The sequence below is a fragment of the Plectropomus leopardus genome, chromosome 24 (assembly GCF_008729295.1).
Source record: "Plectropomus leopardus isolate mb chromosome 24, YSFRI_Pleo_2.0, whole genome shotgun sequence".
Classification (NCBI taxonomy): domain Eukaryota; kingdom Metazoa; phylum Chordata; class Actinopteri; order Perciformes; family Serranidae; genus Plectropomus; species Plectropomus leopardus.
In genome coordinates, this window is record NC_056486.1 from 3,945,222 (window position 1) to 3,961,431 (window position 16,210).

Consider the following 16,210-nt stretch of genomic DNA (forward strand, 5'->3'; position numbering starts at 1 on the left):
TGCAGTGCCCTTAAGCTTTCATATCGGTGTTTACATTTTTACATCACATAAAGCCCATATACATTCACAGCACTGCGAATAACGAAGCACTTATAATAATTTAAGACAGAATTATTGTATTCTATAAAGAATAGCTAACAAATTAAAAAGTTAAACTCCTAAATTGAAAACTAGTGGAAGTCTTTTCTATTTGAAGGATGTCCAAAGTATTTAGGAGTGCCCGGATAAAGATTTTATTAAAGTGTCATTTTTCTTTTCGAAATGCCAGCAGAAACTCTTCAGCCTGAAAGACTGAAATCCATAAACATCAGACTTTCATCCGATAAGGAGTATTACTCTAAAGTGCTTAGCAGCAGCTTGACAGTTTGAGGTTGGATTGATACGTTACACGCTTGTTTACTCGTAGCCATTTCATCACACTTACTCCCAAGTTTGGGAATTGTTTTAAAAAGAACAGAGTGACACTGAAATATATACAAAGCGTGCATTACAGGCTGAAGGAGCACCTCAAAAGCTTAAACCAACATTGATGTATAAACTTCACTCTTTTAAAAAAAGGCTGAGGTTCTAACCAGAACCATTTACATCTTTCCGTTGTTTTTTTCTCTGGGTTCAAGGTTTCTTCGTGAGACAAAAAGTGTTTTTGGACCAAACAGTTCAAAAGACTTCCTGAGAGCAAACGCCCTCTGGGGAGCTCCTCCGAGAGTGAAAGACTTTCAGAGGCTTATTTTTTGTTTGCATTTGCACCACCAATAGAAGCGCTTCAGTTACATACAGTAAGCTGGCCAATGGTTGAGCCCTGTTGCTCTGATGAGTCGAATTCATGCTGTGTTTCCACAATCACATATGCTCAGTGAAGCCTGGACTTTTTTTTTTGTGTTTTGTGCTAGCTGTGATCTTCCTCTTGTGCTGGGAGAGTACCTACTCTAAAATAGAAGCTAAAAAATTTCTTCAAAACACGAGTCTAAGAACTACGATTGTTCCTTGTTCCTGCGGTGTGGAAACAAAAAAAGGTGGTTCTTAGAAATATGAAAAAGTCACTCTGGTCTGAACTGTCTTGTTTTTCTAAGTGTTCGGTAAACCAAGTTGGTCTGAATTAGCTTGATCATCACAAAGAGAATTTTGCCAATGATGAGGTCGAGATCTACGAGTTCTGTTTTGTTTAAAAAAATATAATTATGAGTTTGTTACTGGCATGATATAGATAAACAGCACAGTAAATCTGGTTTAGTTAAGTTGCTAAAACTTCAAAAGATTGACTCAATAAAACTTGACATTTTTAAGTTGGAACATTTCCACAAAACTGAATAATTATAACAAAATTTTAAGTAAACTTAAAAATTAAGTATGAAGTAAACATAAATTAAGGGAATCGGATTCCTATTTATTTATTTTTTGGGGTAAAATCAACTTGTAAGATTTTATAGCATACATGTGAGCAAAAAGTGACATGTAAAACATAGGTTAATAAAAAAGTTTCTTACCATTAACTCAATATTTACTTTTCCCTGCGATGTTTCCGCATATATGACGTTAACTTGGCAACTTGTGTACTAAAATCCACTTCCTTACTTGAATTCAAGTGAATTTTCCAAGTCAGATACAAATTTTTCCAAGTACTGGGATACCACATGAATGCAGGGTAAAACTATGATTAGTAGGGGAGAGAGTCAATTACTATTTTTGGAAAATCACAGAACTTTTTATGTAGGGTTTGAGATAGACCCTATATAGTTAGGACCTTTACTTCAATGAGTGTAATAATAATACATTAGCAATAAAAGCATTTCTTCACATAATAATGTGCTTTTGTTTCTGAAGTAGATGAATCTGAGGTTGCCCGTCGGGAGCTCTGGAGCCTTTATGACTGGATGTCGAGGCTGTAAAAGGAAAGAAATTTTAAGTAAACGCTCCAATATTGCCTTTACTGCCCTTGGTATTTCATTTTTTCACCCTGAGATTGTTTTAAATATTTTTTTTTGTGTTACTTTATTCTGTGAGCCAGAAAAAAAGAAAAAAAAAGACACCTCCCTTCATGAAGCAGCTCAGATCTCTGCATAAGGAATTAAGGCATGACAAGCAGCTTAACTTTAAATTTAATAAACAGGGATGAAACACAGCCAAACAAGTGTGTGGCCACGAGTCAAATTGTTTTCAAGTTAGCTGCCAAGGTGCCTTCTAACATCTGGCACTGGCAGTAAAAAGCGTTAAGATGAGAAGAAAACAAGAGAAATTCTAAGAGAGGAATATGTTTATGCATACTGACTTAAATGTGAAGTACAATATGTTTCCAGTGTTTCCTGATATGCAACAAATATGCATTTGGTCACCTTTGGCTGCAGGTGCCACAGTCGATTTATAATGTAAGTAAAGAGAAGTAATGAGGTCATTTCTGTGTGAGGGCATGCTGTTCTCATCTCGCACTGAGTGATCGCTCACGCTCTGATACAAGAGTGGCTGTGAAAACCTCCTGTAATAACCCACAGGTCAGAGTGATAAACTGCCTGCAGGGGTTTAAGGGCTAAAGCTTCACACGGGATGTTAATACCATCGTCCTTGTCAAGTCAGGGCACTACCTTCTTTTGTTGAGAGTAAAACAAAATTATTTATTCAATCACAGGCAGTTTACAATCCTAATTTAACATGCAGTATGTGATTTTCTGCGACTAGAGACAGTGAGGATTCCTGATGTGTTCATTGTTCAGGATGTTTTTAGCAAGAGCAGAATTACCTGCAGAGGTCTCCTCATTTCTAAAATAAATGGACCCCTTTAATTAAACAGGTGAAACACTGAATGAGGCAATATCACATTAAAAGTCAGTGTTTCTTCAACACTGTTTGGCACAACTACTGTTTATTCAGCTTGTTTTTCTTAAGTCTTAAACCTTAAGATCCAGGAGTGTGATGACTAAAATCCTGCATCAAGTGAAAACATACAGTTAAAAAAATCAGGATCTAAAAAGTGTTTACAAAAATGTAGCTTAAAATAGGATAAAAAGTACATTTATGAAAGCTTCTGGCAGGCAACCACAACTCTGATGCAGTTTACAACACTGATCTGATCATTTTAAGACATATTGTCGTGGGAAAGTTACATATTATATCAAAAGTAACAAGGAAGTCGAAAACTGAGTAATTCTGTGTGCATAGGATACCAGAGATATTTTTAGCTTTCATGTATTTTAAAGGCCCATCATTCGGACAGGAATTAAAAATAAGCTTAGACTGTACATTTCTGGGGTATGCAGCATCAATACATGCTATATACTTGTGTCTGATTCAGCCTAATTAAACTGAAGAAAATACTAATTAAATTTCAAAACAGTACATTTTTTAAGGGGGCAACAAAGACTGTACTGTTTCTGTATTTTCTTAATATGTATGGAGTTTCATTGGTTTTATTGCAGTCACCCAATCTGCATAAAATATGCCTATTGCAATTATTTCTGCACGGCAGTGTGGCCTTAATTACTGTTTCTGTTAAAGCATATCTTCTTTAGTTTTGTTTTTTTTTTTGTATTTAAGTGGTATTTGTAACACAATAAGTATTAGTTTTGTTTATGTGTTCCCCTTGCCTGAGGGTACTGCTTGATGCTACCTGCTGTTGTTTAAAAGGGAGTAAGTGTTAGTTGTGCTAACTGTGTTGCATAGTTGGAATTGAGGCGAAACTGTAGCCAACCTCACAACCAAGAGGAAACGGAGAATGTGATCAAGAATTCAGGGTCACAGACAGGGTCCTAAAGTAGTAACCACTAAAAGCAAGTTAATTCTTGGCAATGCAGCACAGACAGAGAAAAGGCACAACAAAAAAACATGTTGTAACTGCAGTATAAAAGCAGTGCTATTGGCTGTAGACCCTTCTCAGTCAATATAGAGGTACAGACACACGTACTGTACGCTCCCACTTGTACTGTATCAACTTTAAAACCTCTAGTGTAAATTTCACCTCAAGGAATAGCCCCGTGCGTAGCGAGTTCTCAAGTGGTAGTAAATACAAAGTGAAGGTTTCAGTTTGTCTATGAATAAATGCTGCAGCTCATCAAGACCCAAGTAAAGTTTCTATGTCTTGCTTCCTTCATAGCCGGCACACTCTTGTATGTGCATGCATGTGTGCAGTACCCCAACAACCATGGAGTTTTAAATCGAACACTGACATTTACCAGTAATGGAAGATGCACACAAATCTTTTAACAAAAGTTGCTATGCAACAGTGGAAAAAATGATGTTACAAGTCCTGAATTTAAAACCTTCCTCAAGTAAAAGTACATAAGTATCTGCATCACAACTGTAATGTTGAAAGGCTCATTTGAGAATATTATCATCATATTATCATATTAACATCACATTAACATTGCAGCTGGGAAAGGTATGGTATTTTGTTGCATTTTTACAAATATCGTACTATGTTATCTAATGTCCATTTAGCAACAGTCTTGAATATACACAAAATACACAATGTGAAATGTTGTTTTTCTGATTATTTGTTCATTCAAAGGAAACATAAGCGATTTGCAAATGACAGTCAGTCAGTCTGGATTTCTTCTTTCTTAAGTTCCCTTCATGGATCTGGCTTTCCTTCTCTATTTCTGTGGTCAGCAAGTTATTTTAAAAATAATCTCCCTGATTTTATATTTTGTAAAGTGTGGTGGAAATGACAGTCACCGCAAGATAGAGAGTTTTTTTTTTCCAATCGAAATATCCATGAAATACAAATATATCTCACAAGATGTTACACATTTAATTAAATTAGTATTTCTGTGTTATTTGTATTTGAAGCTGTTTTTCTTATATATATTTCTTTATGTTAAAATAACTTTACTCTCCCAGTTTATCTGGTATGTTCAACAGAACAATCTTGAGAAATAAATTTAAATATTACATATTATATATTTCTTTTCTATATAATTATCGATGCCTGACATCAGAGCAACTGCAAAAAAATCACCATTTCCTGATTGAGAAAGTATTTCTGATTCTGATATTAAATGATGTCTAAATTATTTATTATATTTTAAAAAACTGCAGAAAAAATTTCTACGTGGTAGAAAAAAATATCTGCAACATTGTAGTGAAAAAAGTTAGTTTCAGATCCTTGTTACAGCACAATATTGTTTATCGAGTCTCTTGTAGTGTTCACGGCCAATTAAGTGTTTCTAATAAACGCTAACAATTCTGTGAGTAGAAGTAACTTCATATTGTTTAAATGAGTTTGTGTTTACCTATTTCTTATATCGTAACTACCTCAGATGACAAAAAAGGTACCTACTCTTGCTTATCACCAAAGTGTTTTCCTCAACGGAAATAACAAATTCTTCTGTGTGAGTTCTTACAAACTCCACGTCCATTAATTCTTATTTCCCTGCTCTATTAACCCTTTTACTGACTCCTTCTGATTACTTGTTGATATATAGGCCCATTAGCAGTTTTACTCAATTGCTAGAGATCTGACTGCTTGGGTGGCACCTGAAGCCATTCATACCCATCTCTCTTTGACAATACAAACTCATTAGGGCCTGAGCCATGATTGACTGCAGGACCATTGGATCTGATGGGACGCGACTCGATTAATGACAACCCAATGGCCGTTCATTGATTGGGAAGGTGGCGGACGCTAATCTGTGGGGAGATAAACATAATCATTTGTGAGTGAGGATTCCTTCTATGTGCCGAAGTGTTGAAGTGAAAGTTTGTTTGAGGAGGCCCTCGGAGAGTTCATCACGAAAGAACGGCTGGTTTGAAGGAGAGATTTGAGTCTTTTCTTGTGTCCATTTCCAAGAAGGAAGCCTTGATGCGACTTGAGTGCACTCAAGAGCCAGCGAAGAGGAAATGAAAAAAACATGGGAAATTACTCCTAACTTAAGAAGAACATGCACATCCTTAACAATCAACCCCAAAAAGACTTCAAAGAAACTTGGGCCACTTTTCAGTAATTGCTGCGTATATCAAGAGTAATTCAAGTGTTTCTACCTTGATCTTTTGTAGTTTAAAGTCACAGTTTAAATGTATGAACTGCACCAACTAAAAAAGTTCTCTGCAGTGCTACCCAACCCTATTTATAACTGTTAAAACACATTAGTGCCACTGAAAGCCTCCAAATTTGAGCCAAAACAGAATCTTAGAGGGAAACTTTATGTTCTTTTTCCCCTAACTTGGTTTATAATGTAGTGAAGAGCCCGCAGCAGCGAGAAGACATTTAAAAACTTTTTTTTATTAAGTTATTTAGTGTTGTTTTAATTTATTTTTCATTGTTTCTCCACACTTTGCTTCATCCTCCAGGCAGTGCTCTCGGTGAGATAATATTTAAACAGCGCGGTGTTGATTCTTAACAATGCCCCGACACAAAGTACATGTTCAACAAGGTGTCACCAACAAGTTCAACATTATTGAGTCTCCGCAGACTCCTCACAAAGTCTTCTCAGTGTGTCTGCATACTAAAGAGTTTTTTTTCTAAACTTCTTTCTGCATAAAAGTCACATACACACATCACAGTCATTGTGCTAAAAGATGTACTAAAATATTAACCCTGCAAACAGGTCATAAACTGAATTTGGATTTATTTTTACAAGGACATTCATCTTAAAAACACCAAATTAATACCTGTTATACTGGAAATGTGCCTTTTTGGACTGAAAAACAATCTCCATTATTTTACCATGATGTTCTTTTAGTTGGTAAATGGTGCCACTGACAATACAGGCCAACAGAGAGGAAGATTTTAAAACAGTATTTTACAAAATGGCTTGTTTTTTTCTGTCTTTGAGCAGTATTACAAATCAGAAAGTTTGGAAAACTAGTATTAATCTCACAACTGAAGTAAATTAAAGTAAATATTAAACAACCAGCTCATTACAACCTATATTTATGTTTACTGTTCAGCATTAATCTCTGATAGCCACAATAATTATGATGTAAAGGAGAAAGTCGGATGGGGGCAAAGGAGGAGGTCAGGGTGGATAAATTAGTCAAACAACTACAGGACTTTCACCCCAAATTAAGTACCTCTGTTGCCTGAACCTAACCACAAAGTTTTGGGATAAAACTGCAACCTTTACCTTGCCAACTGTGCGACGTCATTGAACCAAGGAATTTTTTTATCTCCACCAGTATCAATTTTCTTTGGCATTGTCTCTGTGGTGCCTGCCAGTAATTTTAACACATTATGTGCAACAATTACATAATACAGTGTTAAAAGTGTGGTCCTTCGTCTTGACTGAATCTTCAGTGTACAATCATAGGATTGAACTATTAAAAATTGGTTAAATCTATCGTTATATCTTTAATCCCCAACATTTTAAAAATCTGTTCCTGTGTGCACCAGGCATATGTTTACTGTTTCATAACTGTGCCATCGCTCCTGCTCTCCTTCCATCACAGCAGGAAGTCTGCCGCCTGCTTGTCTTGCTTATGATAAAATATTTACATAGTTGACGATGATTCAGCCTGGTGTTAAATATGCACCCTCGGAAACACAATCCTTTGTTCAATGAATAAATGAGTGAGTAAACATGTAAACATCACCACTGATCTTGTATCACATTGTTAAGCATTGTAGCCTTTACTTTGGTAGGTTATATGATGACTGCAGTGCACTTTACATACAGTAAGTCAAACAAATTAAGTTGCTGGAAAAAAAAACAAGTGATGTCATCTTCAGTCTATATTTTGGGCTTTAATCTGAGAATACTTTGAATTAGATTTGAGCAGCAGATGCCTTTTTGTTTCCGGTATGCCAGTTTCAGAGCACCAGCTACTGATTAAACAAAGCAATGCTTTTTCATGTGGAATAAAACTGATTCTTAAAGAGCAAAGACTTCAAAAACTGTTTACTGGACTCAGTAAACATAATCTAACTGATGCTTTGTTGTTTTTTCAACCTCAAACATCGATTTTTTTTGCGAAGCTGTGAATATTAGATATTGTATCTGAATGCCTATGCTTGCAGGTAATTCATTCAGCAGTAGCTACTGGAAAATCCATGAAATGTATCAGTATCATAATAATGAAATCAAAAGGTTTAACCTCAGATATTCAGGTTAGTGGATGAGCAGCCTCTTTATCCAGTAAATGATTGAACAACAGACGTGATTGTCATGCATCTTTTTCATTACACCGCTTTAAAAAATAATGACTTTCATTCTCAAAATTTATGGGGGGAATTGATTAATGTAATGGACAGCTATAAAAGAACTCGTTTCGCATTTTGATTTGCTGGCATCACTTCCAGGAAAAGTTTCGCTCGAGCTCGCAGGAGAGGAGAGAGGCCCTTTCAGATTATTTTTTCAAGTGCTTTGATGGGATTATTGAAACAAAATCTATGACGCCTGTTTAAATCAAGGCTCTTTACAGCGCTTGACTGAAAGGAGAGGAGGGAGCCAAGAAAAATACAGCAGCCACAACAAAGTGAAACACAAGCAAACCCATACTGTATCAGGCCTCAGTGGACTCTAATTGAGAGTATTGTAAGCAGTAAATGTACTGCCGTCTTTTACTTAAAGGTCCAATGTGTGGGATTTAGGGGCATTATTGGCAGAAATGATATATAATACTCATAAGTATGTTTTCATTGGTGTGCATCTACCTGAAACTAAGAATCCTTGGGTTTTTGTTACCTTAAAATAAGCTGTTTATATCTACATACAGAGCAGGTCATCGTCTACAGTCTTTCTGTCTCCAAAACATCATGAAGTTCATGAAGTCCAAAAAATGTTAACATCATTAGACATTTTCAATATTAAAACCCTAACCCTAACCCTACCCTACAATTTTTTCCATGTAAATAATTAATCAAAATTAGCATTTTGAGAACTGCTACAGCATCAGATAGATCAGATAGATATTCTCTTACCAACCTAGTTTTAACAGCTTTTGGGCAGCCCCCAAATTGCTTAATAGTAAAGTCTGCTCCTGTAAGGCCATGATGAAGCCACTGGAAGAAAATTAGAAGACAAAATGTCTTTTTATCAATGAATCAGTGTGGCAGCGATAAATTTTTTTTTTTTTTTTTTAAATCTAGTGTTTGAGACACAATATTGTAATTAGGGAGAACAGAGGGACAGTGCAGTGATTCAGAAGCTAAAAAGAAAAAGGGGAAAAAGACTTGGAGGAGTAAATTGAAAAGGAACCAAGGGCGGTTTTGCAATCAATGGCATTTTTCTTAAAGGATCCTCTGTGTGCAAGAGGGGAGGAAGGTTATGCAGCTTGTTGCAAACTAAAATAGGACGGAGAAAGGAGGTAGAGGGAAAAAAGAAAAGCACTAATTCAATACTCTGCAAATGCATAACACATCGAGAAAGAGAAATTGGTTGCTGAGAGATAGAAAGCACCAATATAGAGAACATATTTTCTGTGTCGGGGGAAAAAAACTAAAAGGTGTTTCTTTCATCAAGTGTGTATGTGAGTGTGTTTATACAAGAGAGTAAAGGCGGTTGAATTGGATCGGGATTGGCAGATATTTCACATCTAATGATGTTGATTGAGCTGACCAGACTTTCTCAATATGCAATTTGATTCAGTGGAGCAGAAAGTTGTTTTTTCCTGTTTAACCTGCAAAAGTTTCTATAAATAAATAGACATATTTTTGACTGAGAGATATTAACATTGAGGCTTTTTCTTAATGGAAATGAGGTAAACGGCTTTCCCATAATGTAATTTTTGTGGGATTGGTATCAGCTGAATTTGGTTTAATGCAGTGATACTCAATTGTATAAAAATAAAGTGATTCACATTGAATACAGTATACACAAGTTGCCAGAGTGCATAAAACAGCATCGAAATAGAGCTTGTGTCCTTAATATGTCCTTAAACCCTAAAATCGGAGAAAAATCCTAGTAAAATCCCAGAAACGTCCTAAAATCCTATACATTTCCTAAAATCTGAGAAATGTCCTTTAACCCAAGAAAAGTCTAGAAATGCTCTAAAATACTAGACTGGCTCCTCCCATTTTGCAAAAGTGCCCCCCGAGTAAAGCTGATTGATTATCCCTGCTTTAACAGATTGGAAAGAGTGATTTCTGAGAAGAGTCGAGAGCCAAAGTTTGAGTCTAAACACTCTGCTCCGACAGATTCCCACTCTCTTCCTCTTAGTCAAAAAGCTCTTCTTCAAACAAACACATTAAGAGAAAAGCATTTTCCCTCCCCTCTCTCTATTTCTCTCTCTCTCGGGCTCTTTCCTACGATGCACCACTGTTCCCTAACAAGAGAGGACAGCCAATCGAAGTGACCCGCCTTAAGCTTCCCCACTCTTGTTTTCTATTTGAAAAGCAGCACACACACTCTCGCAGGCCGTTTAGCCGCTGCAGTAATGACAGAGGCAAACACTCGCTCGATCCGAAACGGCACAAATGGATGTAGTAACAGGCGTCGGAAGAGGAGAGCAAAAACAGCACTGAAACAGCCTGCTTTTGTTTTGTTTGGATTTGTTTTTCACATGTGAGAGCTGCAGGGGGGATGCACTCACATTTTAATATTAACAGTACATGCGTGTTCGTGTTACAAGCTGTAAACTTCAAAGCCTCTCCATATGTCAATGCATGTTGGCCCACATGGCCTGAAGGACTCTGAAATGAGTAGCTTCCTCCACATCCATGCATTTTTTTTCTGGGACATTACACTCAACAAAGAAAGAGCAACTCAAGCAGCACAGGGCAGAACCATAACCTCAACATAAGGACACCACAGAGCGAGAGCTGAGAGAGACGTCCGTGTTTGTGTACCGGCTTATATGACCGTCTGAGTGTTTCTAATGAGAAATGAGCTCGACTGGCCATGCAGGAGCTTTCTGTCTGTGCTGCAGAATTGCAAAGCAGCACTACGGGATAAACAGAAAGAAAGAAGAAGAAGAGAATGATATTTTAAAGAAGAAAACTTCAGCCTGAGGGTGTTTTCTCTCGTGGTGAGTTGGGTTTCTTTGAAGGCAACCCTGGTGTGATTGCACCATTTGTGTTGTTTATTTGAATGGGGGATGAATGAATCATGCGTGTGGACGTCAACACTTAGAACCCCTGAAAGGAAAGTGTTAGTCCTCTCTAAAGTCTTTGTGATTTAAATGCAACATGGAACAACCATGAGACTATATGCTGCAAATGATGAAGGCCAAGAAACTGGTGAAGTTATGGGTTGAACAAGAGTAATGAGTATTTGCACTAATTTTAGTGAGAAATCTAATAATCTAAATGGTTTGTCTCTGATTCTCACGGTTTCCTTCCACTAAAATAGTGCAGCTAACTAACAGAGGCTGGGAGCAATTTGAGGCGACAAAATCTAAAGGTTTGTATGCAAACACAGCTCATCATTATATATAATATTGATGCTGAATTGACTAGAAGAAATTGTTGAAATGTCATATTTCTTAATATTTTCTACCGGGATCAGGGTGGGAAAAAATCTCAAAAGGAATCTTAGGTAGTCTATAAAGTGACCGTGCAAGATCCCAAAATCTTACAGAATGAGACTAAAAACTTGTGTTGTCTTTGGATGTGAGAGGGTGTCAAACTTTAGTCCTTTCAAAGTCTTCCAATGTTTGGTAGGCATGTGGATTATTCTCTTTATGAGTCGACTAATCCTTATATCAATAAAATGCCAAAAATTGTAAAAAAAAAAAAATCACAGAGGAAAATAGTTTTTTTGGAGCCCAAAGTATTAAGCATCCTTTCAATTTGCAATTACAAAAAAACGAAGACAGCTACAAATTTTCAAGTTTAAAAAGCTTGAAGCAGAGAATATTTGACACTTAAAAAACCCTCAAAAACATGGTAGTATCGACCTAAAAATAACAACTTGAATACAACTTCATTGGTCTACACCAACAAAAGACATCCACCGGTGCAAACATGTCCAAAAGCAGCTTTAAAGGGGCATTTCAATGACTTTACACATGGAGTTCAGTTTGCTTGCCAAAAGGAAAAAAACTCATCCTGTAAAACCCTTAATTTAACTTTATAATGTCCTCCAGTCTGCTGCATCATAGAAAATGAAATATGCCATGTTTTGGGTGCTCAACCCTTTCATTTTTCGGTGCTTTCAGCCAGCGAGCAGGCGGATTTTGTTGCTACCTTAGTTCATTTTTTCTGAATCCTGCAGTAAACTGCTTAAATACAAGTGATGCAAAGCCAAACAGATGTTTTTAAAGCACTTACAATGACGTTTTAGAGCAGAGATGTGTGCAGCTTTTCAATGCAACACTAGAAAACAACTTCAGAGCCAAGCACTTCTCATTCAACAATCATACAGGGAGAAATCCATTGCAGCCGAGGCACAACACCAACAGCAGCCTCATTTGTCCAGAAAGCAACCAGTGCAATGAGGCCTGCTGCGCTCTGAGGCTCGCCTTTATCTCGACTGGCACATCTTGCTCTCTTGCTTTTGTTATCGCCAATGCTATCGCTCTTTGCAGTGGCACGAATAACACACCGCTGAACACAACAAGTTCAGAATCTGCTCTCTGTGAGCTTTCAAGAGGCATTCAGGAAAAGTGGAAGTATTAAAAAGGCAAATTGCGACACAAAAGTTTTCTTTTATCGTGCTTTTACCTGTAATGTCGGGTTTCTGTGGCATGAAGAACTGATAGAAGGTAGGCTCCGACAGCCCCTTGACGTTGCGCGCTGTGATTTCCACTTCATATCTTGTGTTCCACTGCAGCGGCTGCAGCATCGCAAAGTCGTTCGCTCCCGGGACAAGTTTGGTCATCCACTGTTCCTCTTTATCCTGAGAGGATGGAAAAGAGGAGGACAGAGGAGAGAAATGTAAACAAAACACCCTTGAATACATTACATCTTTGATCAATGCTCTACTTTTCATTTTTGTATGCGAGCTTCAAAGGGGAGCAAAGGAAGTGTTGTTTTTCACTTTAAACAACAGCTTACCCTTTGTGTTTTTAATCTGGGGATTCGGAGAGTTGTCGCAATCAGAAACTGAGTTGCAGTCGTGAAACACCCACACAGATGTAGAGGTTAAAAGAAAAGGTAATCCTCTGTCTTTCATCAAGTTCACGCAAAGTTCTCTGATACCTTTGCTGTTTTTTCCCTATTCCTTACATCATTGTTACTTTCCTTTCTTCATCTCAACAAAGATTGCAAACAAAGGATTGAAAAACTGCACTCTGGCCAAGATTTGTGCATGTGCCAAAATGTACTGTGTGCTAACTGTTCTTGCCGTCTTGGCACCTTTTCCTCTCAATGTAAGAAGACAGAGAAAAATGCAACATGGGCATCAAGATCCAGCGCATTGTGTTAATTTCATCAAACTATGACCAAATTTTCCATACCATAGAAAAACACTTTGATGTGTTGCGAAAAAAATACCCTGGTTTGGTGCCAAATTCCCAATTTGTCATTGAAAAACACCTTGTTTCCCAGGTGTCAAGTGCTGCTGGAAAAACACAACATGTGCACCAAGATTCAGTGCCACAAACAGCACTGGGAAACACCCAATGTGTTGGTGTTTTCTGGTGCAGAAAATACTAAGAAACGCTTAATGTATCAGAGGCTTAAATGCCTGAGAAATACCCAATGTTTTGGTGGAAATATGGCAAACTGTTGCAGTGGTTTGCTGCTTGGCAGATGTCTCTGACAAAGATAGAACTAAAATGAACAGACAATAAGTCAACTAAAACCTGACTGGAAAAAACAGAGATGAGGCTGACTAAATATGATAAAACTAACAAGCACACTTGGCACAAGACTAAAAAAAGCAGACAATATGTGAATGTATTTAACATTTGCCTGGAATGCCAGGTGACCATGACAGGTCTGTGTGTGTTTATGTGTGTGTAATCTGTTTCCATCCTTTATGTGAGGCGCTCCATGATGAAGCAGTTGTGGCACACAAGGCCGTGTGATTACCGGGGTGTGAAGTACTCTGCACCGGCTTCCTGCTCGGCCTTCAAAAGCCTCGCTGAGACTTCCTGACCCTCTTTTTCCACGGTGTGTTTTCATCTGCAGCCATATTATTTTAAATCGCTGTCACTCTCTCAATGAGACACAGAAATGCCTGCTTGGAAACATTAGCAGTGGGGAGATAGGAGATTTGGACAAGCTCAAATCCACTTAGTCCTGTGGAGAGTTTTTGTATGAGTGCCATCTATTCTGCTTCCTGGCCTCATCTCAGTCGCTCGCCTTATCTTGTGAGTTTAAGCTGCTATTTTACACACACAAAAAAATGAACTACTTAAATGGATGAGTGAATTCTGAGAGCTTGTGTGTACTCCTTTTAAGCATGAATTGTTAGCGACACAAGGATGGGAAAAATAGAGAATTTCAAGCAGAATGTTATTCATTTTGCCACCGGTGCACCCGTTAAACTGTGAGTGAGTCATGCGCACTCCTCTGGGAGGAAACCGCATTTCCGGTGTCACATACTATGTCGCTATTGTGTCAAACACAAAGACAAAGCTATAATTTGGAGCTGTTTTGGTGTCTTTTATGCAAGGCGAAATTACACACTTCAAAATGAAAGAATACGCCTCCTCAAAGTTGGATGGTCCTCATTTTTGTTAATTTAGTAATAGGCAGCCTTGTTTTTCTCCTTTGTTGTCATAACCACAGCTGGAAATTCCTCAGTGTCTCAGCAAAAAACACCAGCTTCTGTTGCTGTAACTACCGCTGGAAATGCCATGTCTCACTTAAAACACTCGCTTTTATGGTGCGACCACTGCTGGAAATGCCCAGATGTTTCACTAAAAACAACCAGTTTTGTTTTTTGTTGGTGTTGCATCAGAACAGAACTATGACACTGCAGAAATGTTACTATGATACCTATGAAATGTTCTCATGTAACAATGGGGTTCCTGCGAACAGATTGATGATGTTTAAATACAAAACACTTACAGTCTTGTACTTGACTATGTACTCCACAATGGGCATCCCTCCATCGTCCTGTTTGACCAGCCCCAGCCGGTAGGCCTTGCCCACTCCTCTCTGCCCGTGAACTGCCGGTGGACTTGGCTCTCCTGAGGGAGACACGAGGAGGTGGCTTCAGCTGAGATGCGAAACAATATGTCTTTGTGTGTTTTTTCTCTGCGTGTGTGAGTGCATTCCCAGGGAAGGGAGCAGGTGGCAATGTGAGATATGAGATAAGGATGCAGTACAAGGAGAGAGAAGGTTTGAAGCTGAATTAAATTCATATTACGAGGCAACTCCCACTGCCTGGCTATAACTAATGTTGACTGGGGGTTCTTATTATTCACTGTATTTTGCTAATTGGGTCTTCTTTCTAACATTCATTCTCAGTAGCTGCACTGCTGTATAATATTAACGCTGGAAATACTTTCTGTACGGCCTCGCCCAGATTTACTGCAACCCTGCTGTGCCAGATTGCCAGAATAAATAAAATGCTTATCATAAAACCCCTGCAGTATATAATTTTTAATGTTTTACATCAAGGCACAAATTTGACAGGATCTATTCCAAGCTCCAATAATCTGGATTCATATCACTGAAATATGAGGAGGTTGTAACTATTTCAAATATAAGCGCAGTGGAGTTTCATAAGATGGCAAATAGGACTCATTTCACTAAGGTGCTGATGCTTTGAATATATTTCGCAGCGTGTTTGCATTTCTATCACATATATATTTATTTCATCCTGTGCAATAACGACTACCTTTCTCATATTCAAATAAATTCTCACCGCTGTACTCTGGTGGTTTGCACTTGATCATCACCTGAACATTTGTGAAATGCTGGGATGTGCCAATAATTAGCAAGTCTAATTGCTATAAAGCCATTGTAGTGATGAATAAAAGTGATTATGACTGGATACGTATGGAAATGGCTGTTGGAATAGTCCTGAAGATCCCTTTTGGGTTTAATCTTAATGGCTTGAGAAGCTTTGTGTCAGGAAACGAGCAGGGGGGAAGAACAGAGGAAAACGGACTCACGGATGGGTAAAGTCTGGAAGGTCTCCGTGTGGCTGAACTCTCCCTGACCCTTTCCGTTGACAGCTGCCACTCTGACCTCGTACGTCGTGTTGGGCTCCAGCCCTGTCAGCACCACCGTCGCTGGAGAGAGAGAGGAGCAGAGTTCACGTCACCTGGAAATATGTGGCGACCATCAATCATGTAGATGGCACAGATTGATCATTAGTTTTCCATGGATTTGAGAGAGAACAACAAAATTGCAGGGAGGAAAAAAACAGAATAACCAGCTAAAATGCACTGGTTACATTGGTTGGAACAAACACACCTCCAAAACACTCCAAATAATAATGCTCCCGTG

General features: G+C 38.1%; 1 protein-coding gene across 1 annotated transcript in view; it reads right to left on the reverse strand.

Moving 5' to 3' along the window:
* The window catches only part of LOC121962626 (neural cell adhesion molecule 2-like), a 337,501-nt gene that overhangs the window by 18,185 nt on the left and 303,106 nt on the right, over positions 1 to 16,210 (reverse strand). The window contains exons 13-15 of the mRNA XM_042512843.1: positions 15,874 to 15,993; positions 14,822 to 14,943; positions 12,527 to 12,701 (exon numbers count right to left, since the gene is read on the reverse strand). Coding sequence (XP_042368777.1) covers positions 12,527 to 12,701; positions 14,822 to 14,943; positions 15,874 to 15,993 — 417 coding nt within the window. The remainder of the gene's footprint in view (positions 1 to 12,526; positions 12,702 to 14,821; positions 14,944 to 15,873; positions 15,994 to 16,210) is intronic.